This window comes from Anser cygnoides, chromosome 25 (assembly GCF_040182565.1).
Source record: "Anser cygnoides isolate HZ-2024a breed goose chromosome 25, Taihu_goose_T2T_genome, whole genome shotgun sequence".
Taxonomy (NCBI): Eukaryota; Metazoa; Chordata; class Aves; order Anseriformes; family Anatidae; genus Anser; species Anser cygnoides.
The window spans coordinates 5,230,193-5,258,183 of record NC_089897.1 but is presented as its reverse complement, the minus strand read 5'-3'; the positions used below and the strand labels follow the sequence as shown (position 1 = coordinate 5,258,183).

General features: G+C 53.3%; 1 protein-coding gene across 6 annotated transcripts in view; it reads left to right on the top strand.

The window, feature by feature from the left end:
• PLXNA2 (plexin A2) overlaps positions 1-27,991 on the top strand; it is a 451,101-nt gene that overhangs the window by 397,807 nt on the left and 25,303 nt on the right. For 5 of the 6 annotated variants that reach the window (XM_066983022.1, XM_066983021.1, XM_066983023.1 and 2 more), the window contains 11 exons: positions 5,882-6,082; positions 8,024-8,120; positions 8,321-8,514; positions 13,229-13,380; positions 16,426-16,543; positions 19,124-19,260; positions 22,789-22,956; positions 24,111-24,204; positions 25,115-25,354; positions 25,743-25,886; positions 26,991-27,225. In XM_066983022.1, the coding sequence (XP_066839123.1) occupies positions 5,882-6,082; positions 8,024-8,120; positions 8,321-8,514; positions 13,229-13,380; positions 16,426-16,543; positions 19,124-19,260; positions 22,789-22,956; positions 24,111-24,204; positions 25,115-25,354; positions 25,743-25,886; positions 26,991-27,225 (1,780 nt within the window). Of the gene's footprint in view, position 1; positions 5,827-5,881; positions 6,083-8,023; positions 8,121-8,320; positions 8,515-13,228; positions 13,381-16,425; positions 16,544-19,123; positions 19,261-22,788; positions 22,957-24,110; positions 24,205-25,114; positions 25,355-25,742; positions 25,887-26,990; positions 27,226-27,991 lie in introns of those variants that run through there. The other variant, XM_066983025.1, reaches the window with a different exon arrangement.

Here is a 27,991-nt window from a genome sequence, read left to right as displayed (position 1 = left end):
GGTCTTCAACCCCAGGATATTAAAAGTGTTTGACAAGTCTCTGGCAAAGTAGGGCAATTCCATCGCCTCCGTTCTGCTCCCAGGAACACACAGGACTTACTGAGATCACAGGGCAGCGAGTGGAGGAGACACAGTACCCCTGCCGGTTCCTGATGGGATCACAGGGCTCCAAAGGACTTTGTCATCTTCGTCCTTTAGAGTTTGTTTGAGTTCGCGGGGCCGTTAGGTGTTAATGCAGCACCCTTCTGGTGACTGTTTTTGATAAAGGCTACCCATAATGATACAGATGCTCCGCTGCTCATCGTGACTTCTCTACACCTCTGAGCACAGGCAAAGCCAGCCACTAAAAACTAATTTGTTTGCTTATTTGAGGTAAATGAATTGTCACTTGTGTACACAATGCAATCCTAATGCCTTTATTATGGGCATTTCACTCTGGCTAACACAAGACATCAAACAAACGCCTCATAAAGAGTTTCCTCTCCTAAAATAATTCAGATCACAATGCCCTCATTGTGTCACGGCCTGATGTATTGGAAAAACGTTTGTGCTTATCAGCATGGGTCCCTCTGCAGCAGCAGGTCTGTATGTGGAGTCGCAGAGCCGTGCCCCAGCCACAGGCTGTGGTGGAGCTGGGCTCCTGCTGGTCCGCCCGGCCCGGCCCATCCCCTCAGCTTGTTCTTGTGTAATTGGATGTTCTCTTTTACTCCTGACCCATCAGAATTTGTGTCCCAACGGGACTCGGACATGTAACTGAATCCCTTTGATGCTCCCTGGGGTTGTCTGCCTTGGGAAGAGAAAAGCGCACGAAGCCTCAGCCCCTTTGCTGGGCCCTGGGGGAAGCAAGCCCTTGATGAGCCACACGCTTCTTGCAGTCCTCTGGCTGTACCGACTGAGCTAACTGCTGCTTTCTGCCCCATGTTCCACACAAATACAATGGAGAGGAGCTTTCTGTCTCTGTCTGCCCTGTCCTCAGGGCAGGGCTCGGCAGCGGAGGCGGTGGCCCAGGGGCCCGGCTCTGAAGGTGGCTGGTGCCTTGCCACGGGGGTAGAGGCTGGCCTGGGAAGCCATCAGTGAGCTCTGGCACCAGCAACTCTATTTTCTCAGCCTTTTTCAGGTGGCCTGAGGCTTCTTTTGTCCACGGAAGTTGTGTGCTTGGACTCTGCTATCCAAAGAGCAATGGGAAGGTGTAGCCCTGAGGCTAGCTTGCACCCACACAAGCAAAGCCTCTCCAAAATGGGGCCTCATGCGTGCGTAGTGCTGATTGTCTTCTGTTGCAAAGCTTCAGTCCCCCAGGTGAAACACGGGGCCCTCTGAGCCTCGCACAGCCCCAGCTCAGGCCTGTAATGTCATTTTAATGGGTCTGGGGGGTGCCTGTGAGTGCGTGTGGCTTATGGCTGTATGACGTGTCTCTGTAAGTGTACAAAACCAAGATGAAGAGGAATGTAGACACAAATATATCCTTATACCCATCCCAGTGGAGAGCTAGAACCAAATAAATCCTATTAGTTTCCCAGAATGTGGGATCCCTTCCCTCTTTGATGTCCACTGCGTGTGGATAATGCCATTTCCACATGTGAGGTGCTGAATCGGGGGAATGGAGCGTTTCAGATTCTGGAAGTTAAGTGCAGAACCAGATTTCAGTTTTGTCCTGACTCCTTGGAGTTTGGGTTTAAATTATTGCTGCTTTTAGGGCAATATCTTTGCACCTGGCTATGCCCTTTGATGCTGAGTGCAGCCTGATGCACCTTGAAAGAAATAAAACAAATCAAACGTTCCTCATATCTGTTCCTACAATCCCCATTTTGAATGCCTGAATGGGATCTTTGGTGTGTAAGAAGCAACCAAGGACCACCTCTAAGTCCACCAAAGTCAGTGAATGACTTGACTGGGTCATATCTAGCTTCTGCAGAGATGTTTGTCTGAGACATTATCGATAGTAACAAGAAGTCCAACTGCAGCAAGGTTAACTGCTCTGAAAAGATTGGGTTGAGCTTATTAGCAGCATTTTTTTTTTTGCTCAGTAGCTTTATGGAGTAGAAACCCCCAGTGTCTGCTCTTCAGAGGGGAACGGAGCCATGCAGGAAGATGCTCCTCGGGGACATGCGAAGCTGTCCCCGGAGTGCCCCATCCATGCCCAGGGACCAGCTCTGATCCTCACCTCTGCTGCACAGAGAGCTGCTGATGGGCAAGAAATTGGCTCTGCAGGTGTCTGTGCCCTGCTTCGCTGTAAATATCACAGGACTTCGTAACTGACAGGCCAAGGCACAGGGTACGGTGCAAAGCACGGGACAAGCAGTCGGTTGTTGAGAATTTACTGGTGAGAAAAGTCCTGCTTCAGTTGACTTTCTTTGCACGTTTGGTTCCTGAGGAGCAAGGTCTGCTCTCCTTTCCACTAGCGTAAATGAAGAATAATGTGTTTGCCTGAGTGATGGGGTTCGTAATTCATGTCATTGGGAACACAATGCTGAGCCAAGGGTTTACGTTCATGTGCCAAATTCGCTTATGTTTAGAGCTTTAAAATGTGAGCAGCTAGTTAACGCTTGTAAAGGGTTTTTGGTTTTGGTGAAAAATAGAAAAATGTTGTATTGTCTTCTATTTGGTCTAAATCCCTTAGTCGAAAGAAATGCCTGCTATTTCTACGCAGTTTTTTTCCAAGTAAGAGCAAGGAGGTTTGACCTACTAAAACTGCTCTGTTAAACACAAATAATAACCATGGGTGCTCTGTTCTGCTCCAGGGACAGATGCTTATCTCTGGTGTTTAAGGTATTTATAGACCTTGGAATTTTTGAGACTAAAAAGTGTTGTAGAAGCATAAAATGTCTTTGTAAACTCTGCGCAATGATGCTTCATACCCGGAATATTCCCTGAGAGTCTGTGCCACTCGTGCGTCAGTCTTGTCTTTCTTCAGCAGATCTTCTGATTTGTGTTTATTCTGGTTTACAGAAGTCAAGAAGGATAATGAGAGAATTCAGTGTGTGTTTATTTAGCAAGAGGAGGTAATAATGGCCTTTCTAACTCGCTGCAGGATTTACTTCTCATGAATTAAAAACAAAGTAAACTGATTATGGAGCAAATTGCATATTCAGCTGGCTGGAGTTCTCCCTTTTGTTCTGCATTCTCTGGACTCTCAGCCCGTCCTGGCACGGAGTGGGGAGTGCAGGACGGAGCAACCAGACTGGTGCTGAACAAGCGAGGGGAAGGGCTCGTGGTTTACCTGCATGGGGGAACCTTTCCAGAGCCTGCGTGCGGTGTGGGAACAAGGTGCTGCTGCAGAGGCACCTGCAGCTGGGCACCTCTCTATCCACTTGCAAACATGCATGCACCATATAAAAGCCTGTGTGGGCATGAATGCGTGTACATTGCTGCTGCAGCAGCAACTGGGGAGGAAAAAAAAGTAACTGAAAACTGAGCAATGAGCCTGGATTGGAAATGGCACAAATAGGGAAGAGAGGGCCCGCAGCAGTGCTTTCTGTAATGCACGCAGTGTCAGAGCAAGCCCCGCGCCCCCCCGGCCCCTGCAGGCTTGGTGGCTTCACTCACTCATCTGATAAATTCAGCAGCAACTGCCAGCAGCAGTGCGGCTCCCCACAAGTGCCTGTGCTTTCGCTAGGAGGGCATCTTCCTGCATCCCCCTCCATCCCAAAATGTATGTCCCTTATTAGTGTGATCACTGGAGCTGTCAGGCAGCGAGGAGGGGCTGCGCTCGCAGGCTGGCAGCCCGTCTCTGCACCAGAATCCCGATGTGACATTTTTCTCCCACTGAAAGCACTGCTCAAAGAGGGAAAAAAAAAAAAAAAGAAAAGAAAAGAAAAAAGAAAAACTGTTATGTCCTCCTCATCTCTGTTGATGGTAGGACAATTTTTGCTACCAGCATTTTCAGCGTTACAGGACAGATTTGGAAATGCAAGTCCTCTCCCGTTCTCTACGGGAAGAAGCATTTCCTTAGCAGTCATCTCACGAATGACGGTGGCCAGGAAGGATAATGGTCCAGAACATATTCATTATTTTCAGGACTGTGCGCTGAGCTTCTCCCACTGGTGAGATGGCTGGAGACTGCTGGGTTTTAATCATCGTGTGCTGAAGGATCCCGGCGCTGCGGGGTGCCTCTCCTCCCAGACACGGGCTTGCCAAGGAACTGGGACCGCTGTGCCCTGCAGCCGTGTCTCCGCGGGTGCTGCTCTGTGGCCAAGCCCTACGTGCAGCCAGGTCTCGAGCAGAAGCTGGGATAGGTGTGCAGTGTGTAACGTGTGTGCAAAGACAGCCCGGCACAGCTCGCAGCTGGATGGAAAACACCCGGGATCTCAGCAGCTTGCTGGGAGCGATGCGAAGGCTGAGCTGGGATTTGAGCCCCTGGTACTGCGATCTGTGGGGACCCGAGAGTTGAGCTTCGGGTGGCGTTCCCATCCAGCCTGCGGACCTGCATCACTGCAGAGAAGGGCTGCTCTTTCCTTCCCAGCACGGCCAGCTTCCTGGCTGCTGGAGCTAAAAACCACTCTTGGCTGTTAATCCGTGAAAGTCCCTGCTAGAAATAAAATAAAAAATATATAAGGAAAAGTGCCACTAAAAAGGTTTATGAGGCAGCAGCTTAAGCTACTGGCTCCTCTAAACTTGGGCAGCATCTGGTTCTCATTTACAGCTCGCCGGAGCCAGTAGCGAAACAACATCCCATAGCCTGGGAGTGCAGCTCGGCTGCCTGCTGGCCCTTAGCGAGACGGGATTTCCTCCCTGGGGGATTTCCTCCCTGGACACGCTCCTAGCCCGAGCTGGAGCCCGGAGGACAGCTCTCCTCACCTCTCCATCCGCATGACTTAGTTTAATTTCTAGGCTGGGTGGCAAAGGGCTTGGGGTGCCAGTATGGAATTTGGCAGAGCAAAGGGAAACAGTCCGTTTTTTTTTTCCCTCTAAAACTTCTACTTTACCTTGGGATTAATCACTTATTGTCAGCTACTTACAGGTACTTAGGTACCTATTTCCATTAGATCAAAGCAAATTAGAGCTAAATGGAATGTAAATACTTCTGATGGCCAGAGCCTGTGTCTGTGCTGTTGCAGTTCCTGGTATATGAAGTGAGGAAAACCGGCATCTCCCAATGTGCTGTGAGGAGATAATGCTTGGGATGTTGAGAGCTATTGGGAGAGATGTCATATAGTTACCACGCACTGATGGGTTTTTTATGTGGTTCCTCTCAGATTATCATTCAGACATCCATCGAATGCTCCTGGCTTGTGTGGAGCTGGTGATGTGCTCATCTGTGCAGTGACATTTGTAGGGACAGTTTCACTTGCGTACAGCATCTTCTATAAAGAAGTCTCGAGCTACTGCAATAACAGTGTTGGTAGCCAACGTTAAGCTTGCTATTAATTTACAATTGCATTATTTTGGCCAGATAGTGGCAGAAGTGGAAACAAATAATGCTTCCCTGCTTACTGCTTTAGTTACCGTGCTTAGCTGTTTAAGAGCCCAAGACCAACCACTTCCACGCTTTCCGTACAACAAATACAGAGTCTTGGAGGCAGCAGCATTTTGCTCTTCTCTTTGTTCCTTTATTGCAACCACGCGGACGTTTGAAATATTTTCACGTGGTTTTAAATGGAAAATTTAACAGACTGCTTCCAGTTTCATGGTATTTTGTACACTTCAAAGCTCAGCACCGCTCCCCAGCAGGGGAGCCTTGGGGTTCTGCGAACCTTGGGGTTCTGCGTTTCCGCACGGAGCCTGCAGCTGCGTGGGCACACCACGAACTGCCTGCCCTGCGTGCCGAAGGTGTGCTCGGGGCATCGGCCGGCTCACGGCGGGCTGAGACGTGGTTGGAGCTGTGGTTGGAGCCGTGGATGTCCCATCCCCGCCGTGACCTCCCGCTGTCTTCTCTTGCCCCCAGGACTGCCCCCAGCTCTTCCCCACGGAGGAGATCCTGATCCCGGTGGGAGAGGTGAAGCCCATCACGCTGAAAGCCAGAAACCTGCCCCAGCCCCAGTCCGGGCAGCGCGGCTACGAGTGCGTGCTGAGCATCCAGGGCGTGATCCACCGCGTGCCCGCCCTGCGCTTCAACAGCTCCAGCGTGCAGTGCCAGAACAGCTCGGTGAGGGTGCCTGGGGCTCGGGGTGCTGCTGGGTGCCTGGGGACAGCGTGGGGATGGGGCTGGGGCTGCTCAGGAGCCGCCAGCAGCTCTGGAGCATGGGGCTGCCTCCCGTCGTGTTTCTTTTTTAGCTGAAGCAGCCTCCCCTCCTCCCCACGCGGCGCCTTCCCAAAACAGGCTGCTGCGAGGGAGGTGGGCTCAGCAGCGGGGAGGGAAGGGGAAGGAAGGAGCGAAAAGTCCTGGGGTTAAGCTGGCCCCAGGTGCAGGTGGGAGCCGCCGTGGGTGTTTTTGTGGTGCTGGCCCCGTATCTGGTGCTTCCTTGCCCAACTGTGGGGGTCATCGAGGGGAAGGGAGGAGGAGGGAACGCACCAAGGTGTCAAGGCGAGCTAATTCACGTGGGAGTGATAACGAGAATCGCAGACCCCTTATCGGGGAGCTGTCAAATTCCAGGTCACGGTGGCTTGATGAATACAGAAATGCTGAACCGCCGCATGGTGCGGGGAGGGAGGGGGAAGGAAAAGTGCCAGGGGAGAGAACGCAGCAGAGGGAAGGAAATTTCCGGAGGGATGCTGCTGAAGAAGCAGGCAGGGGAAGGCAGCTCGGCCTGAGCTTGTACAGGATGGGGCTGAGCCCTGCAAATGGACCGGGCAGGATTTTACCCAGGGATCATGTATGGCCAAAGGCAGCTTCCCTCTGCCCAAAGCCACCCTCCCGGGCACAGCACGCATCGGTGCAGCACCCAGCACACGTCTGCTGGCGGCAGGGCTGGGGGGAGCCACGTCCTCGGCCTCCTTGGGGGCTTTCGGAGGGGCCCGGGGTCAGGCAGGGTGTGCTCGGTTTGTTTCAGGCAGTAGAGCGAGGAACTTCAGGGGCTGCTTTAGTATTCAGTGCAGATGGACTTAAATTGTTAATCAAGTTTTGAATTTTTAAAAGTTTCACTGGATATTTATCCATCACTGGCTGTCTTTGGGCCTTGCAGCTTGCTGGCTAATAAATGTATTAATACTGTGTAGTACTTCTCCTATCTAAAGCAATTTATAAACATTAGGGAAGCGCTTTTATTCCTGTTAGGCTAAAAGGAAGTGGTAGACAGAGAATTTAAGAGCAATTCTGCTCTCACGGCTCCATCAGCCGAACAGAAGATCTGGTTTCATACCAACTTAGTAAAACCCAGGCAAGGTAAATCCCTGTGACCGAAAGCAAGTTAAAACAGGGCACCTGTTGCACGGAGACAACCTCTGAGCAGTCTGCTTTCATTTAATCATCGTTCCCTCATCCCAAAGATGATGGCAGCGCTCACTTTTTAAAGATTTTTTAGCAGCTCTTGATTGACTTAAAGAGAGCATCTGGACGAGGCCTCATTGGTGCTAATGGCAATGATGGGAATTTCAAAACACTCTGGGAATTCACATGAAGCATCCAGCTTCTCTCTGCAGCCCCCGGATGTCCACGAGAAGGTGAATAATTCACGTCAGTGCTGTCATAGACTCGACTGATCCAAAGACATGGCAAGGCCCTCTCTGCACCACCTACTTTTTCTCAGCTGATGCCTATTTCATCAGCCAAAGCTGTGCAGCATGATTTTCGAGCTCCCAGTCACACTAGGGTGCATGGTGACTGTATAAGGAGTTAGCCTGAAGGCAGCAGTCCTTGCGGTGTGATTATCTGGAGGGGCTGTATTGATAAGCTAGAGACTGAGTGACAAGAGCAGCCACTGCGAGTGGAATAATTAATCTATCGCCTCTCACAGGGACTAGATCTGATTTAATTATCTCTTCCCGGTGAGGAGGAGGAAGCCAAAGCAGGACCCTAGAGCTGAAGTGTAGAAGTGGTGGTGGTGGTTCAGACGTCAGCGCATGATGCAGAGAATAATCACTGCTTGTTAAAAAATCTGCGTTTCCTGGTAGCATCCCCGCAGGCATCTCACTCTGGTTTCTTCCCCAGTACCTCTATGACGGGATGGACATAAGCAACTTGGCCGTGGACTTTGCTGTGGTGTGGAACGGGAACTTTGTCATCGACAACCCGGAGGACCTGAAAGGTAACGGTGCTTGGGCTCGTCCCCGCGGCACCACGAGGGCTGGGAGGGAGGGACGTGGTGGTCCTGGGCGACCCCACGTTGGGCAAGAGCAGCTCCCGCACCACAACAGTGGGAGAACTGCTGGAAGCCCCCAGACTAAAGCTCAAAAAATGACCCGTGGGGAGAAGCGACTCATTGCGTGCTGTCCTCCCTTCCCGCAGTGCACCTGTACAAGTGCGCGGCGCAGCGCGAGAGCTGCGGGCTCTGCCTCAAAGCCGACCCCAAGTTTGAGTGCGGGTGGTGCAGCGGGGAGGCCAAGTGCACGCTGCGGCCCCACTGCGGCTCCCCAGCCGCCCAGCCCTGGCTCGACTGGTCCAGCAGGAACGTCAAGTGCTCCAACCCGCGCATCACCGAGGTAAGAGCGCCGCTGGGCTCTGCCCCCCCCGGCCCCTTCTGCCCCCATCTCGGGGGGGCTCGGGGCTGTCCCCAGCACCCCACTGCCCGTCCGGAGCTGAAGGGTGGGGAACAAAAATGCTCCATTGCTTCCTGCGAAGTCACCTTGGGTGTGAGCAGGGTTTGCAGCCGCTGCCCCGCCATGCAGCTCTCACTCGCCGCGATGCTGCCGGTGGTAGGGTGACCGCTGCGGACCGGTGCAGGAATGCTAATTAAACTAGGGAGCTAATTAGTCTGTAGCTGATGTTTCTGATGTTTCCGTTCAGACCGCTGAGTCTCCCAGGAGCACTTCTACCAATAAAACTGCTCGTGGTCTGTTAACGTTACTATTAGAAGTGACACTCCTACCAGGTGGGAATGGAAGAAGATTTTTGTTTCTCACTTAATCAGCTTCATTAACAAAATAGTCTCCCTTGCCCTGAGCGTGTGTCCGTTCTGCAGGAGGTGCAGGTGTAGCATGATGTTGTGTCCAAGTGGCCTGTTGCACTGATGTCCCTGGCTGAAGAACAGCTGGCAGGGAAGCAGCAGGACTCAGCACACGCGTGTGCACCAGCTCAGCCAGGGCCCCTTCATGTGGGGAAGCTTCCTCACAGCTCAGACTGGTTTCTACACCAGGTCTGTCAGAGCAGCTCATGCTCTGACCCCCTGGGAGGAAGGCATTCACCTTGTTTTTATGGGAGAAAGGCACGGAGGCTTGCTGTGTTGTCTCAGGGTTGGATGCGCGAGACGGAGGATGTTGCTGAGGAGAGTCTGTCTTGGAGAGTTTTGCAAAATTCCTGAGTAGCCAGGTGTATAGAAAATGGGAAAGCCTCAGCAGAAACCCTGCAAGGTTGATATTCCTAATCCCGAACCCTTCAACAGCAGAAGTCAACATCTCTCTCATTCCGCTGTCCCTTCAGAAAAGTGGAGACCGTGAGACTGTTACAGCCTTCGTTGCTGCTGGGTGCTTTTAATGGGTATTGGAGTTCCTTGAGTTCTTCAGGTGCCGTTTGCAGTGCCCCTTGCTGCACAGAAAGGCCCGCGGGGAGCACACTTCTGGCAGGGCCATCACTCAGGTTCAAGCCGGAGCTGCTGGCACGCTGCCTCCGCTCCGCCGGCGCTGGCTTTAAAATCTTAGACTGGAGAGCAGTGCTTTCTCATATGAGTGCCTGTGTTACAAACACCCTGCATGACTCACGCGAAAAGAGCATTTAAAACGGGCTGTTTTCCACTCCTTTTGCTTCATCTGGCCACTTTCACTCTTCCTCTGAAGCTGAAGGTCAAGGGCTTTACTCCCAGGTCCAGCGCCTTTGGGTGACGCGTAACTAGCAAGAAGAGATCACACTTTAATAGTCATAAAAGCAAGTGGGCAGCAGGCTGCACGCAGCCCTTTTTTTTGCCCCATCTCACCGTGAGGCCTTGCCATCACCAACAGCGTCCCTTTAACAGCATAAGACTTCGACGCAGTCTGTGGTCTTAGCAATAAATAAATAAAAATCAGTTTTCTTGTGAACAAGCGGCACTCTGATCTCCTATTCATTTATTTGCAGGCCTCATTAATATAACATCAGTGCAACAAACAGCTGAAGGGGGGGCAGTGTCAGGCTGAATAATGGAGTTGCTCTGCGGAGATAACAATTAGGTTCTGAATGTGCTATCAGCCGAGGCAGAGACGAGGAAGGATCATGCCGGGATGACAATGCTCATGTGCTGGTTCCCCGCTGGGCTCATCAGCTGGGATCCGGACAGCTTGGAGGGGGATGAAAAAAGACAAAGAGAGCGAAGGTGGATGAGGTTTGGGAGGGGCAGGGGCTGTGCCATCCGTTGTGCAAGCAGGGTGCTCTCTCCGCACCCTAGCAGACGCCAAGGTGTCGCAGGCTCACAGCTTCCCCCAGCTCCAGAGGGAAAGTCCTGTCCTAGGGCTCCCTGGCTCATGCACCCACTTCTAGCTAAATACTGCTTTTTGTCAAATGCTGAACTGTGCAAGACGTGGGGCTGACAACGCGCAGCTCGTGTTGTTACAGCAGCATCTTATGCGGGCTGGGGAGGGAAGCGGGGTGCCCCTGGAGGGTCCCTGGGGTGCCAACCTCGGTGTCGAGCACCAAGAGCAGTGCAGGGCGGTATCCGTGTCCCTTATGTGGTGTGAGGGCTGGGCACAAGGGTACTCAAGCTCCTATCACCATCTACTTTGTGTATTCGAAGCCTTTCTAGGAATAACTCAGTGCTTTGCACTTGCTAAGTCCTCTCACTGTGCAGCAGGGAACAGGCGTTATCAGGGGAGCCGGGTTACTCGTTTGTTCCAGGCTGAGGCAGCGAGCAGAGGTGGACAGCTCAGGGCATCAGCATATCCAAAGGCCTTCCAGGCCCCACCTTGGATAGTAGTGTTTTTCAGACCGTTTTCAAGACATCCTAAAAAATTTCTGGCAGAGGTATAGCCCCTTCCGCAGCCAGCGTGTGAGTCCTGGTGACGGCCTTGCTTTCCCATAGCTGCCCTTTGTGGGTTCTTTCCATCCTCTGCAGAGCTCCGAGGCCGAGAGCTGCTGTACCGAGCACACCCCTGCGGGCTGCAGCGTGAGTTACTGAAACACCGCTTTAGTAGGGCCGATAGGAGGCGAGCAGGTCCGGTGTGGTTGTTTGGGGTGTATTCCTTCCTAATGCTTTCTGTCTGGGAACAGAAACCTGGGCGGTCACCGCAGGGAGCCCTGCAGCCTGGGCAGCCCCCCGGCGCCACCGGCCCCAGGCTGGCCCCGCTGAGCGCACCCGGGGGTGCTGGGGTCGGGGCGCTCCTGCTACTGGACCTTTAAGGCTCCTCATCTTCCTGCGATTTTGACTGAATCTCCCCAGCTGTAATTAATTGAATGCATCTGTTCTAACCCTGGGGCTGCTTTATGGCACAGTTACTTCAAAACTGTTCAATTAGCGACCACTAAAATCTAGGTCGAGTGGAGCTCCATATTGGGGATTTTCCAGGTCAGGACGTTTTCAAAATACAGAATCAGCCCTGCTTTGTTTGGCAGGGCCGTTTGGCTCCGCTAGTCGTGCTAAGGTCAGGAAATGGCAAACTGCAACTGCTTTCTGAAGAGGGGAAGGGGCCAACGAGCCTGGCAGTGCAGGCGCTACAACAAAACACGTTTTAGTGTAATCTGGAGCTGCGAAGGACAGTTGTAGCTGTCAAGTACGTGAACTGCCGAGCTCAGGTGATTCCCAGCTAGCGGTGTAAGCGTTAGCAGCGCGGGCCTTCAGGACGCAGTGTAATGCAATACAGCTTGATTTTGTACCGTGTCTTTTGTGGGCGCGCAGTGCTTGGCGGAGCTAAATGATACAGGACGTGACATGCTCTGCGGTACGAGGTACAGAGAGCAGCAGCGCAACAGGCAGGGTGTGATGAGCGGATCAGAAACCTCCGTCGTTGGTCGGGGGGAGAGGGAGGTAGAAGTTGAAGCACGTGCAGAGGAAAGCCGAGGTGCTTTGAGATGCGGTGATGCCCACACCTGGGCACAGAGAGCAGGCCGAACCCCCCCCATGTTTTGCCAGATTCGGTAACAGAGCCTTAAACAGGAGCAGAGGTGCAGAGCAAGAAGTTGAGACGTCAGGATGGGAGAAGGAAAACGGCTCAGCTGAGACCCGAAATGTGGCAGAAGCAGAGAGGGCAGGGAGGTGGAAGGGTGCTGGGGGCGTCCTGCTGGTGTCGGCAGCTTGCAGGGGATGGGAAGGGGATGCGGGGACATGCAGCACACATGGGGCTATGAGGAGGGTGCAAGCGGGGCTGTTTTGGGGTGCCGGCCCCACAGGGCAGCGGGACACAGGTACAGGCTGGGGCTCGTGCCTCTTCTGAAGCTGCTCATGAGCAGGGAGCAGCGAGCTTGTGGGAAGGTGGAGGAAAAGCTGCCAGGCAGCCAGAAACACTGAGGAAAGGGACCTGAGGAGCTGAAATCTGTTGCCAAAGACAAAGGTGGAACCGACAAGCATAAACAAGATTTATCCATTAAATTAATTAAAGTGCATTATTATAGATTGTTTGTTTATTAATAACAGCTGTAGCATTGAGAAGATTAGTAACTCACCCAAGAGCAATAACAGGCTGGTGGCAGATTCAAAACAATTGTTTGAGAGTCTTGGGTCCAAATCTTGTGACTATACGTTACTGTAATTTATACTGCTCATGGAAGAGGATATTGTCCTTGATGAAAGTCCATAGAAGCAGGGCTGATTACGGCTGAGGTAGGCTATAAACAGGCAGCTTTAAAGCACACACCTCGCCCTTTAACATTTCTAAGTCACTCGAGGTGCCAACTTACTAATAAAATGTGATATTAACATTCAGGGAACGGCCAAGGCAGAAGTTAACAAGGTTCTGCAAAGCAGCGGGCAGCTTCTGGAAGGTTACCTGCTGTCTGTTGTGTAGTCTATGAAAAAGGAGCCAGGTTTATTCTGTCTGCGGAGTGCCATTGTCCAAGCTACGGGCTCAGGGACCCTCGGTGTCCCCTCTGAGGACAACACACGGGGGTTTTAGCGTTGTCAGCTTCTCTGGGGTGCCCTCGGTGAATGCGGCAGGGGGAGCCCTTGGGTAGGTGGGGGGCATGGTGCAGGTGGGCAGCCCGCACAACGGGGCTCCTTTCCCAGCCAGGCACAGGGTTCCTGGGGGAACCAGCTCCCTTTTCCTCCCGCAGCTTGACCCACGTTGTGCTTCCCTCTAGATCCTGACGGTGTCGGGCCCCCCGGAAGGAGGCACCAGGGTGACCATTCGCGGCGTGAACCTGGGCCTGGACTTCTCGGAGATCGCCCACGGCGTGCAGGTGGCGGGGGTGCCGTGCACGCCGCTGCCGGAGCAGTACGTCGTCGCCGAACAGTGAGTGGCCTCAGGGACGTCGCCTCTTCCCCAGCCTCCAGCCATGGAAGCAAACGCACAGGAGGGCAATAAATCCTCCAGCCCCCGGGAGGTTCCTGCACCCGCTCCAGCTCTGCAGAGCTTCAGGAACGGGTCCGGAGATGGATGGTGCCCCTGCGGCCGGGAGGGGACAGGGTGCTTGGATGGTATCTAGGGGGTCAAACAGCCCTTTAAGCTTTCATTAAGCGTTTTGTTTCCTTCCACACGGCAGTTCCTGCTTTGCTAAGCAACTTTTCTGATGAGCACCTTGCTGTTGATGCTGAGCCTCTCTGCCCCCTCCGCTCCCCCTCGCACTTGAAATTCAGCCGGCGCCGCCGGCTGCGCGCAGCCATTTGTTAGGCATGTGAGGTGGTGACAGCCCCTTAATCCAAATGGGCCTCCGCTGGAGTCAATTCATTTATTTCACTAAGAAAAACGTCAACCAAAAATTACAAAATAGGCATGTAACAGAAGATGGGCGAATAAACCTCCCACGGTGACACCTGGTCCTGCTGCTGCCTGGGGGATTGCTCGGGTCAGCCGTGGTGCTGGGGGTCATCGGTGCCGGGCAGGGGAGGTGCAGTGTGTGAAGTGTCCCCATGGGCCCTCCGATGTCACCTGCTGGGCACTAGGGTGGCCGGGGGGATGTGGCAGCTGCCCAGGGATGGCCACCAGCAGCACGGATGTGCCCCAGCTCCGGCAGCAGCTGGAGGCAGTTGTCATCTGGCGGTGACATCCCATCGGTGGCTCCCGGTCTGAGCCCCAGCGCAGCAGAAGCGCCCGTCACTGGGACACGTTGGCACTGGTTTCTTGTTTGCTCACTCCCTGCCACCATTTTCTCCACCTGCAGGCCAAATCCTCTCCTCTTGGAAGCGAGCAGTTGGTCGGTCGGTGTTCTCTGGCCACCAGGTGAAGGGTGCTGTGGCAGCACAGCACCACCAGCATTAGTGCAGCTGTGGCTCCAGGCATGCACCAAGCGTGCTGTTGGTGCTCGTGGCCTGGGCTGTTCTGCTGAGCCGTATTTTGTTTTATTTTATTTTTCAAATAAAAGGCAGAATATTATAAAGTTGTCCTCCTTTGATGGTATGAAACCCTGATTTTATAATCATGACTCTAATTATGGCTCTTGAGCTTTCAAAGTTTGTTAACATCATTAAAACATTTACCCTGGGCAGATAACAGCAAGCGTTAGCATGAGAGCTGCCTTTTAAAGATGAATACAGATAAAAGGACCCTCTTAAGGCTTCTGTGGGCAGACTGAATTCCAAGACTGTAATGACTCACCATATGCTCCAGCCACACAATCTATCAGCCAGCAATTAGGTTAATGTTGGTGAAAGGGCCACTTAGCCCAGCAATCAGCACCCTACAGCTCTGCCGAATGCATCATTTTGTAACAAGGTACCTGCTGGGGATTTGGCTTTTATCAGAAATCAGGATCAGGTGTACTGGGGTCGCTTGTGCCCCTGTCCCTCGCAGGGTCCTGCCTGGTGCTGTACCAGAGATGCGCTCCGTGCCCTTGGCTGCTGCTTCAGGGGCCAACAGTTGAGTATTTGGTGTTCCCCCTGTGCATAGCCCTTGGTGTGTGTATCTCGAGTGGGGCTTTGTTTGCCCGCCTGCTGCAGGAGTACGGATTACCGCTCCCACATCGCAGTCCTCTGCCCTGACCCTTGCTGAAAGCCAGCCTCCTCGGCACTGGCCTGCGGGAGGAGAAGTAATGAGGAGGCAGGCGGAGGAGAGAGAGGTGCCCAGGCGATGGCTGGCTGAAAGGCAGAGCAGAACACGTGGCAGATTAAGGCATGCAGCTGAGATGCTTCCCTTTCTGTTCTGCAAAGGCAGCGTCTCTCTAGGCAACCTGTTTTGATCTGCAGCAATAAGGACTTTCACACGAGAGCTCTTTATTAGCATGTATGTATTTCGTTAGGCCTCCTGGCATCACCTGTGCATGCTGTTTGCAGGTTCTTTCTTCCTTTTGTCTTTTTATTTTAGTTTGCTCGCAGTGAATTTAATGCTGCTGAAGGCTGCTGAAATGCTGCCTTCACAAATTGGATCCTTTCATGCATTTGCACATGATCAGTGGAAAAGCAAGCATTTCCCCTGCCACTTTGCAAAAGCACCTTCAGCCTCAGCAGGGAAAGAAAATTCTGGTTTTTCCTCCAGCTCTGCCTCTTGGGCCAAGCACCGACAAGCATTTCCTTCCCTTCATCACTGCTCCCTCTGCCGAGGCAGGTTACTCATATCCTCAGGTTTCCAGTGCCTGGCACAATGCTCTCGACTTTCTTTCCAGCATTGCCATGGGAGCAAGCAGCAGACCCCTTAGGTCTACCTAAAGACCTCGGCCAGCTGCTGTCCCTGTGGAAACCTCTTCCTGCATCCATGACAAACGTGCTGGCACGGCGGTGTTCAGTGCTCTCAGCTCCAGGAGGCATCACCAGTGCCCTGGGAGCTTTGGGTGGCGGGGCTCAGCCCCGCCGGCCACCACCGTGCACCCCAGCAGCCCCTGTCTGAGCTCCCGATGTCACCTTGGGGTGCCCCCGAGGGGCTGAGCTGGGTGCAGAGGAGCACAGGATCCGTGTCTCTGGTTTCCACTGACTCCATCCACCAGTGTCAGCATGCTCAGCCCTGTCTCCACGGCAAAGCCTGCTCGCCGCGTCTGTCTCTATCATCCCCGAGCAGGTTTCTCCATTTTTGATTAACTGGGAGACTGCAGTGTGAGCTGTTCCCTTAATGAACTCATCTGTTACTCTAAGGACTTCGCACTCACTTTGCTACTGGCTAATATATTGCCATTAGTGCTCTGCTTTGCTCTGGAGTTTACAGCTTGTAATAATTATGTCTAATTTTGATTTTTTTTTTCTTTAAATCACTACATGGGGTAAAAATAGACTCAGTAATTAACTTCTTTCAGAGAGGCAGATATCAAAGTTAAAGAGGGGAGAGGGGGAAAAAAAAAAAAAGAACCCAGCTCCGCACAGGGCGCTGCTGGCACCTCCTGACAAAGCCTCACTGCAGCGTTTCTGCTTCCAGGATCGTCTGTGAAATGGGGCAGGCGCTTCCAGGGATCAGCTCCGGCCCAGTGCTCCTGTGCATCGGAGAGTGCAAGCCCGAGTTCACGGCCAGGTCCGCGCAGCAGTACTCCTTCGTGGTGAGTGCCCTGCGAGGCGGGGAGCGCCCTGCGAGGCTCGGGCTCTGCAGGGGCAAGCGGCAAACACTGGGGCTCCGACACCAGAAGGCAGCCCCAGATTTTTCAAATGCTTTCCCCATAATGTTGCACGAGCTGTTTGTTTGGAGTTGCCCAGTCAACGAGCCTGGTTTTCGGGATGTAAAGCTTGTGTGGGTCTACAGAATAGACAGGATTTAGATGGGAACCTTCAACCAGGGTTTCTACAGCATTTGGTTTCAGCTTTGCACCTCCAGAATAGAAATAACCCTTGACTTGCTGGGCTAGGTTACTCCTTGCGAAGTGCGTTGGTGTACTTGGAGCAGGAGCACTTTGCAAACATGGCTTTGTTCTATACCCAAGGGCTTTTCTGCGCATAATCTTCCAAGGAATTGGAGTTGGGACTCAAATTTTTATCCTGTCTTGGGTAAGGAAGAGTGATGAATGAACATTGTTACTTTGGGCCTTAGCTGAGGGCAGAAATCTACAGCATTGCTTCTGCTTGGTTTTGAAGGTTTGCTTGCCTGTGTATGCGCAGTACAGGCACTGGTGGGGCTTTTTGCATGAACACAGAAACACACGGAGAAGGAGAGCAAGCACCTGAGTCCACCCTTAACTTTAGGGTCATGAAGTTCCCATTTTCTGTACCACGATATTCCATTGTACCTTCAGAAACCAGTGGTACAGGCCAGGAGTGCTGCTGCTCCCAGGACACCTCTGTCTACTTGAGAGCAAAGTGAAGAGATTCAGGGATCACGGATTCCTTCTCTCCTTTGGGTGTTTCCGTGTTGCTAGATGAGGTGAAATTTTGCTTAAATACACCGGAACAGCCTCTGATCATCGCAGGGCACTGCCAGTCCCCAGACTGGCCATTAGCTAAAGGCAGATTCCCACGTGGCACAAAAGAGGATGCTCTCTTGGTTTGTGTTGAATAATCAGGAGCCAGTGGAAGGCAATATCAGCAATGAGTCGTGGAGTAGTACCTTGCAGCAACCTGGTAAGCATATGTTGAGCATTATCCTTTGCATTGTTGCTTCTGATTTTCAGCACCCACTATGATTATCGTTTCTTTTTTCAGGCATCTAAAACTTCGCATATATCATTCCCTTTTGTTACTTGGCCTCTATTTTTTCTCTTTGGCGCCGCCACAAATTCCATTACAGCTGGTTTATGCCGTTAAAGTCAGTAGTAAAATTGATTGGTACCTTAAAGCAGAGCTGTGCTGTGACCCTGGGAGGGTTCGTGCCTTGGTGAGCTCATCTGGTGTCTGCTACCAGGCGGGAGCTGTGCTCGCACCCTAATTACACCCATTTCGTCTGGGGAGGTGGAACCTTGGAGCTACTTCGGATCTGTAAATCTGTCACAATTATCACCAAATCATGAGCTGAAGATGGAAAATTCTCATATAGCTTTCAGACCCTCATCCGGTGCCAGCCTCCTCGCCTCAGGACTAGGAGGTTTTGCAGGTCTCTGGTTTGGGCCCTCAAATCTACAGCTTCTCGGGGTTGCAGCCCCAGCTTCTGGGCCTGGCAATGCTTTAAATTTTAGAGGATTGTAAGAGGCTGGAGCTAAGAAATGTGTGAAGTACCCGCTCTGGGTGTCCCTGGGTTCCCACGAGCAGCCTGTCCCCAGTGCAGGGCCGGAAGAAGAAATTTCCCCCCCCGTAAAATTATTCCATAATTATCCACAATGGGGTGGATTGTGTGTTTTTCATAGGAGTGAGGAGTCAGGGTCAAACGGGCTTTTGGTCTGAGCTGCTGTGCAGGCGCTGCGCACCCAGAAAACCCCAGTTGCGTTTGGAAAGCGGCACAAACGCAGCGAGCTGCCAGGCAGGTGGCACCGAGGGAGTGGGGCTGGGAGGCTGCCAGCTGCAGATGAGAGTCATAAAGAGGGTAATGGGGAAGCATTAGTAAAACAATTTGGTTATATCCACTGATGGAAAACAAATAAAAAGGTACAATCTTTCTGCAAATTCCATTAAGGGGGACAAATAGCTATCACGAGCGCGAGGCAGGATAAAGAGGTGGCACTGCTGCCATAATATCACTGACAAAACGTCGAGTGGGATGTAAACGCACTCACCGAGATGTCTTCCCGTCGGCAGTGGGAAGCAGGCTCTGCCCCCACGGTGCCAGCATGCTGCTTCACGTGAGCTGCTGGCGCTGCGTTTTGTTAGTGTGGTCCAGTATTTCCCATTGCCGTGCCCTGGTTTTAGTTTTATATTTTTATGTTTTACCACAGCAGCAAACTTTAGACAGTCGTGTTCGGATCGCCGTTGTGGCAGTTTGCTTGGTTTGCACTCCAGTTCATTTTTGAAACCGCAGTGCAAGCAGCTGGCTTTGTTTATTTATTGAGGAACAAAGGCAAAGGTAAGTACTTGATTTTGCCCAGGCTGAACTTCTCTGAGGTGTGTTTCGTTCACAGCAGGGTTCAAAATTTTAGCAGGAGGTTTTTTCCGGCATCCGGGACACGTCTCCGTTTTGCTGTTCTGCTTTGAAAAGGGTTTTCTTTTGCTCCCCGTGCGCAGGCAGGAGCACTGCTGACCTTCTCCTCGTCTTTCCGCAGACGCCAGCCGTGAGTTTCCTGACGCCCAGCCGCGGCCCCGAGTCGGGCGGGACGCTGGTCACCATCGCCGGGCACCACCTGGGCGCTGGCAGCCGCGTCTCCGTGCTGCTGGGGAACCAGAGCTGCGCCTTCCAGGGGTAAGGGGCCGAGCCCGGACACGGGGCTGCTGTAGCCAAGCATGCATCAAAAATTTTTGAGCCTCAAAAATGCATCTGGGAACCCCTGAGAGCTCCCCTGCTTTCATTTATTTTGTTAGGTTGTTGTCTTTCCTACTGTCACTGAGCCTTACTTGGTGAAGGATGCGGCGCATCTGTGGTAGTGCTGGCCGTTGCTCCGCTTTAAGGCTGTTAGGTGTTTAACTGGTCCAAAAATCTCAGGCAAACAGCCCTGCAGTTGTAAAATGTTTACAGCAGTCATCAGTACCTGCCCCCAGACTGGTGTGATTTGACGAAAATGTAATATTTATAGAATCACAGAAACATTTAGGCTGGAAAAGGCCTAAAGGTCGTCAAGTCCAACCGCTAACCTCACGCAGCCAAGTCTCCCACTGAAGAAATGTTTTGACAAACTTCAGGTTTCTCTTTCCACAGACCAGCACCTCACACAACTTTTGTTGCAGCCCCTGCTGTGGGGGTCTGCCCCTTCCAAAAACCATCAGAGCTGGGGGGGGCCCTGGGTGGCGGAGCAGAGCCGGGATCCTCACCCGCCTGCTGCCGAGTATCACACACAGCCACGAATCTCCCCCGGGATATCTATGGCAAATTTGCTTTTTACCCAGCAGCGTAAACGCCGAGTTGACATTTGCAGGGTTTAATGGGTTTTCTTGAGGCTTAGTTAAAAAAAGACACCAGCAGTGTACATCTGTGTGCATCGCGTACGCACCCTGCACTGGGCGCACCCAGGCGCCCTGCTGCCACTGGGTGCCACTGGGTGCCGCTGGGTGCCACGTGTACCCGCGAGCCTGAGCCAGGAGCCTGAGCCACAAGGCACCAGCTCAGAACCTGTGCCCAGTCACTGCAGGCTGGGGCTTCCCTTTGCTTTTTCTCTGCGGCTTGCAAGCCTTGGAAATGCCCAGGAACCCGACCGAAGCGGTGTGATGTGTGCAGGGGTTCTGCCTTCTAAATCCCAGCTCGGGCTGCCCAGGAGGATCGAAGGAAGTTTCTGGGAAAGCAATGACCCCTGGAGGTGAATTTCTCATCTGGAAGACGACGAGGTTCACACTTATGGGATCTGTGAATATGCAGACATGGGAACATGGTGGGATATTAGCAGTGATCATTCCCTGTCCGTCTTCAGCCAAGCACCACGGGAGCAGGCTGGGGCTTGGCCTTCCTTGCACATGTTGTGGCACCAGATGAACCTGGCGCCATGGTATGGGGCCAGTGGAAATGCTGAGCATCAACAATTATTTATTCCATCAGCCTCAGAATAGCTAAACAGCTTCTTGGTTCCCACTTCATGGTGTAGATGAGAAGGGGTGGATTATGAAGAGCCTGTTAATAATGCGGAAGGCTTTAATGGACTTCCTCAGCTCTTGTTGTGTGCCTGGTGTCTGCTGCGTATCTGAGAAGAAAGGAACTGAAGGACATTGGAGGCATTGACTGCATCTGTTGCTCCTTTTATACTTCCTTTTCTTGGATGATTCCCTCTGCTGAGCCCTGTGCACTCAGGGATGTTCGGAAAGCTCCGAGAGTCTGCCAAGTCCCAGGTGGCACTGACACACCGTGGCGCCTGCCCTTCCTGTGCCGGATAGCACCCATGGGGACGGATCCCAGCCAGAAGTTTAGAAAGGGCACAAGCCTCACACCACTCCCAGCCCTGCTGCTTAACTCCTGGCCGCTGCACTCGCCTCCCCAGCATCCCCACCCCAGGAACGGAAGGAGGACTCGGGCATGCCTGGGGTGCTCCAGGAGGTGTGGGCACGCTGCAGACGAGCTCTCCGAGTGCTAAGTATTGCAGCCCATCCATCAGCATTTCTTCCCGTATCCGAAGCACAGGTGCCAGATTGGCTCCTCGACGCACACAGGTGATTGCGTTACCATCAGCACAAGCAGCCTGCAAGCCAGCCTGGGGGTAGAATTAGCCTTGTAATAAAACCCCTTAAATATATGATTATATTCAGGCAACCTGCAGAAACTGACCTGCAAAACCTGGAAGTGGTCTGAAGTCTCGGCGTGTTCTAATTACCCCAGGCAAGCAGAAACTTAAACAAAACAAGCGGCAGTATATAAATGACTCCATCTTTCTTGAGGGGTCACACTGTGCACTTTGTTTTGCTTGGACTGTTTTGAGGCAATGAACTTCAATTGTACGAGAGGGGGTGGGGGAGCTTGATTAGATGAAGCGGTTCCTAATGAGATTCACTCTAATTACAGCTTCCCCCATTTTCACATCTCTGATCGGAGGAGTGGGTAGATTCACCATGACGACACAATAATAGCACCGAAAGCTAATTAACTGCTCGCGGGGAGCGGCGGTGCCAGCAGCCGTGCGTCACGCCGGGGCTCACGCCGGAGCTGAGGGGCAGGGAGAGGCAGCACGAGTGTGCAACGTGAGATAACGGGGATGGGAGGCGGGGGGTGCAGGCGGCGAGCGCATCCATAGGAGCAGCCGAGGCTGGTTTGCTTCGGATGCTTCAGGAGCTTGTTGCTGTTGCCTCAGTTGCGCTGGGTGGGCGTGCAGAGCTGTAAGGCTGGAAGCACCGTGGTGCCTGCAGTCAGATGTCCTCCTAAAAAGCCCGGTGTGGAGCGGTGCCTTCCTCAAGGAGGTGATGGGTACATAAGGACCTGGAGAGAGGACCGCAGCACATAACTCACACGGAGACACCCCTGGAAGCAGAGCAGTGGGCATGCTGAGTGCGAGCCTCAGCCATTGAGGCACCTCCGCGGGTCGTGCAGCATCTGAGGAGGGTGAAGATGGAGCGTGCAGGAGTGCCAGGTTTTGGTTTAAGTGCCATAACATCAGCGAGATGCTGAAGGGCTGCCTGTCGTCTCCCCTGTGCTGGCAGAAGAGGAGCCAAAGCTCAACGAGCCGTGGAAGCAGCGTGGCCTTTCCCACCCTCGGGGCGAGGGCAGAGACGCAGGCTTGGGCACGGGGCTCCCAGGGACGAGGCTCCAGCACTGCACGCCGAGCAGCGGCGCTGCCGGGCTGTGTGGCCATGAGCAGCTCCATCCCCGCTGCGATTCCCTTGGCCCTGCAGCAGGACATCAGAGCTCGTTTTCCTTCTCCATCCACTGCCCAACTCCCTTGTGCTTCGCCAGCACCGCGCTTCCCAAGCCGGGGCTTCCGCGGGTCCGTCCCGCTGCTCACGAGGCCCCGTGTGTGCAGTGGGGTGTGGGGGGGGGGGAAGAATTTGGCTTTTGAGCGAGTTTACGCATCCCTTTTAAAAAGCAGCCATCTGTTTTCACGCCCAACAGAAGGCAGCAGGTTCAGAGAGGGATGCGGGAGGCTGCAGTTTGGCGCAAAAAGTGCTTTTCGCTTCTCTCCGGGGAGGCAGGCAGAGCCCCTGCTTGCATGGAGCTCTGCCCTCCCTCCCGTGTCTCAGCAGCTCAGCACCTTTGTGGGCTTCAGAGCACGGGGCTTAGTGGTGGGAGCTGCGGGGCTGCCCCATGGGGACGGGTTTGGGGGCTGCCCACTGACTCTCCCCCCGCTCCTCTCCTGCGCAGGCGGTCCACGAACGAGATCGTGTGCATGTCGGCCCCGTCAGCCCACGGCCTGGGGCCCGTCCACGTCTCCGTGAGCGTCGACCGGGCCCAGCTGGAGCAGACCTTGCTGTTCGAGTACATCGACGACCCGAAGGTGCAGCACATCGAGCCCGAGTGGAGCATCGCCAGGTAACAGAGCTCTGACAGCAGGTCACGGAGCGACCTCGCCTGGTCTGGTGGTCTCCTCTGGGTGAGGGTGAAAGAAGGGCGGTTGGGAATTACATGGCCCGTCCAGGGTCCTGCATTCGTCAGTGCTAGACGTCTGCAGCACTCGCGTTTACTGAAAATCAGTTCCGGAGTTACTAAAGTCGTAATTACCAAGGCAATTACAGCAATAGCAGCCCGCACCGAGATTCTGGGAGCACGAATAAAGCCCCAAGAACGCTTCCATCTGCTGAAGAAGTGCACAATTGCTCATTAAAGGCTTCTTTTTGTAGTTGTGGGATAAAACAAAACCAGCAGCCACCAAGAAAGGAAAAAGCTGATGCTAATCAAAACGCACTGTTTATCCAAGATTGACTGCTCGGAACGGCGGCAGGCGCTGTCACGTCGCCGTGACGTGGTCGCTGCTAAAAACCCTGGGCTCTGCTCGTCCCCTGGCACTGCTTTAATGGCTGTGCTCACGAGGGATATAACACAGCCGTTCATCTCAAATTCCAATTATTTTTTAAAATTGCCCATGAAAGAAGGAAGTGTCTCGCAGCAGGCTCTGCGAGATGTTTGCTTTGAGGCCCAGTTCAAGATTGCCTCTTGGTTGGGGTGAGACAGGTTTGATGGGCTTGTCAGAACTGCTGAGAGATGATCCGAACAAAACAGCCAGCCTCTGCCGTAGAGGAGCTGGAGATTTGGGTGAATTTGGGCTGTGCTGCTGCAATGAACACACAAAAGAAAAAGCCAGGAGGGGAAGACACTTGTGTCTGCTGCTCAGGTGCAGCGTGCACCCGTCCCCCCGCCACCCATGCCATTTGTCGTGCACTGCCACATTCCTTGGAAACATCGCTGTGTAAGCCATTGACGCTGTGACTAATTTATTGTTCTTAGTTAGTCTCGGCTCAGTTGATTTCTGTGGTCCCATTTCTCGTCCTGCTGCCTTGTGGGGAGGAGGCAGGCTCACTAACTCGAGAGCCGCCGCTCAGGTTGGGCTGCACATCCCCGGTGTCACCCGCTGCCCCCACGTCTTTATGAGCATCTTTCTGAGACTGATGAGCATCCTCATTGCCAGGCACAGCCCCGGCCCCATCCTCCTGCCGGTCACTAACCGCCTGTCTCCCGGTTCTCCGCAGCGGGCACACGCCTCTGACCGTCACCGGCTCCAACCTGGACGTCATCCAGGAGCCGCGGATCCGCGTCAAGCACAACGGCAAAGAGTCCGTCAACGTAAGTGCTGCTGCTGGGCTGTGTCCCCGTGCCGAGCCACACAGCGGGACCCCTTGTTCTTGTACGTTACAGACAAGAATTGTACCTCCAGTACACTTGGAAATTATTTTGACCCGGTAAAACTGAAAAATACTGCTTCTACGCTGTGATCTTTCTGTATTATCTTGGAAAGGGCAAATCAGTTAGCAGTCTTTTCCTATTCACTTTCTCCCTTCCCCCTGAAGACCTTTTTCTTCTGAGCTCTTTTTAAAAACATCTAATTTTGTTGTTAGCAGTAGCAGTTACAGTGTTACAAAAATAATTCCGAAGACACAGAATTGAGCGAAATTAAATCTTCCACTTTGAGTCGGGCCCTTGCTGCTCTGTAAGGCGAGAGTCTCATAAATCATCAGCTCCCTGCTCCCAGGGCTGGAGGAGCCGCGGGTGTCCTCAGCCCGGCAGGAGCTGACCTCCCTGCTACCTCCACCCTGGGCTGCCAGGGGATCGTTCCTCTCTCCCCCAGCACCAGGGAACTGCCTCTAATCACCAATTTGTAGCAGAGGCCAGGTATTCATTAAGGGTCTGCTTCAAAGCCGGTGTTGCCCACGAGGATGCAACAGAAAAGCAAAAGAGCAAGTGATCGGGTATGCAATCCTCCAGCTGCCTTAAAACATCTCTCGCTTTGAAGCTCTTTCCTTCTCTGCTCCCGTGCCTATGCTGGCTGGAAGGGAAGCAAATTCCCCCAAACTAGGGCATAAAGTGTTGAGCCTGAATGAAATATTTCCAGCAAAGCTTGAATCCACCAGAGTTTTCAGGGAGCGTTTAAGGACAGAGAACATCACTGTGCAAGTCAGAACTCACCAGCACAGGGATGAGTTTTTCCCTGCTGCTGCTCACAGGTCCCGAAAAAGCATTTTGTCTTTTTGCACAGGTCTGCAAGGCTGTGAACGCCACGGCGCTGGCGTGCCTCGCGCCCGCCCTGGCCCCCGAGCACCGACCTGGCCTGGACGCCGTCGAGCGGCCTGATGAGTTCGGCTTCATTTTTAACAACGTGCAGTCCCTGCTGGTCTACAACGACACCAAGTTCATCTACTACCCCAACCCTACGTTTGAGCTCCTGAGCCCCACTGGGGTGCTGGAGCAGAAGCCGGGGTCGCCCATCATCCTGAAGGTAAGAGACCTCTGCAAGCCTGGCGGGATGCTGTCAGTGGCGTACTCAAGCCCTGCAGAGCAAAATGGGGGGCAAAATAGTTTCATATCTATGCACACCCTATAGCTCTTACCAACAGAGCTTTGTAAGGTAAAACCCAGGTCCTGTCCCATATAGTTGGATCAGTAAAGCTGTTGCAGCTCTACATGCAATGGCTGTGCGAAAGCCCTATCTTCAGGAGGAAGCAGAGCTTCTGCTAAGGGGACCCAGAAAGCAGGGGGTGAGGGAGGAGTTTTGTCCCCCTTTGGAGAATGGGAAACACCCGGAGGAGCCCCAGCATTTGTGCAAGTAATGACAACCAGAGAAATGCACCGCATCTCTGTAAAGTCTTCTCCACCTCTGTTGCCAGGGCAAAAACCTGTGCCCGCCCGCTCCCGGGGGAGCGAAGCTCAACTACACCGTGCTGATCGGAGAGACGCCCTGCGCCGTCACCGTCTCCGAGACCCAGCTGCTGTGCGAGCCTCCGAACCTCACCGGACAGCACAAAGTGACGGTAGGGACCGGCCGCTCCACTTGGCAGCACTTCTTCCCTGCCTCCTCCTCCTCCTCTCTGACCTGCTCAGGTACCGAGTTCATTTCCCTGTCCAGGGACCAGTAGGATTTTAGATCTTTATGGCTAATTGGAAGCTTCAGATATTGATGTGGAAACATCTTATTGCCTCCTTGAGACTCGCTGCCCGCTGTCAGAGCCTTCCAGAAGGAATAAATAAGTACAGTGTTCGGCACCAGTTTCCATCCTTTCCCTGGTGTTGTTCGCTCTCCCTGCAGGAATGGCGAGGCGAGTGTCAGCGCGCTCCATTCCCCCTCCTGCAGGACAGGGAAGCATTTTGTCAGTCCTCATAGCCAGACCCGCTCTGCCAAGGGGATAGACAGAAGGTTTTGGCTTTTCCTGAGGCAGAAGGAGCCAGCAGTATCTGAACACCGGACTGCCTGGATCAGCAGCCCCGTCCAGGCTGACAGTCGGTGCCTTCGCTTTGGTTTTGGGCACTGCTGCTTTCCCTCATCCACTCGCAGACCAAGCACGCAGCTGCCGAAATGCTTGAGCAGAGCCCAAATGAGATTGTAATTGTGATTTATCTCTCTTGAAGTTCAGCATCCAAACCATATTCATATTATCACAGCGTGATGCACAGCAGCGCAACCTGGCCGGGAGCTGCTCGCATCTGTGGCCCGGGCGCAGCCAAGAAAAGCCGGCGCCGCCGTCAGCCTCGTCAGCCTCGGCGCATTTGCTCGTGTCTCTTCCCCTCTCCTCCTCCCTCCCTCCCCATTTGCTCGGGGTTCTTGTCAGGGCAATTGTCACCGGGTTGCTAATGTCCCCGGGTTACAAAAGGGGCCTGAAAGCTGTAAAATGAAAGTCAAATGGAGCCATCAGATAAAAAGAACAAAGCCCTGATAGCGGAGGGCTGGCACATTTATCATGACTCGAAGCCTCCCTGCGTTCACAGGAGCTGAACCCTTTGTTTCTGACGGTGACCAGCGCTGCCCTGGCCGAGGCATCTATAGGCATCTATATGGCATCTGGGGCCGGGAGAGAGGGGCTTTGGGACAGGATAACACCCCAGCAGAAATCTCTGCTCACCCCCGCTGTGCTTTGTAGGTGCGCGTTGGTGGCATCGTCTTCTCCCCTGGCTCGGTGAGCATCAGCTCCGACAGCCTCCTCACCCTGCCGGCCATCGTCAGCATCGCGGCCGGCGGCAGCCTGCTCCTCATCATCGTCATCATCGTGCTCATCGCCTACAAGCGCAAGTCCCGGGAGAACGACCTGACCCTCAAGAGGCTGCAGATGCAGATGGACAATCTGGAGTCCCGGGTGGCCCTGGAGTGCAAGGAGGGTCAGTACCGTGCTGCCCCGTGCCTGGATGTCAGCCCTCCCTCACCCCTGCAGCCCTTCCCCTCCCTTTGCTCAGCCCCATGGGGACCGGTCCCTCCCCGTGCATTGGGCCCCCTGCCCTGGCCCTCACCACGTCCCGGCCACCCGATGTTACAGGGGTAACTGTAGGGCTGGGACAGAAACCATATGTCGTACATCCCTGTGGATGGCCGAATCCATCTGGAAAGGCACTTAGTGGATCAAAGACAAATAAATAGAAAGCTGCAAATTTCATAGTGTGACCTCTGGATGTATCGATAGGTGCATTGGATTCGTTCGGCTGATTTTAAAAGGGTAGCCTGGAAAGTGTGAGACAAAGCAGGAGTTATATTCAGGGGAGCCCACAGGTTTGTCATGGACACAGCCTGGCTGGGCATGGAGACCCTCCTGGGCCAACGTTTTATGCTTTGGAGAATGAACTGCTAGGGCACACGTACGGCCATAATATCCACGTTGAGGTCATGTTACGAGAGGAGGAATAAATTCCTTCCTGACCCCTGCAGCAGGCAGTTTCTGCTTGGATTTGGTCTGCATCAGATTTGATTCTTTTGGTAACTGGTGGTGGAGGAGGAGGAGGAGAGAAAATAAGGGAGGCAGCAAGTTATGAAAATAGATCCTCATTTCTATCTGCAGCCTTTAAAGGTGTTTTAGGTGTGTGTACACAGGTGTGAACTGCATACAAATTAATAAGCATCTTTTGTTCTCGGCGTCTGTTCTCTGCAGCCTGT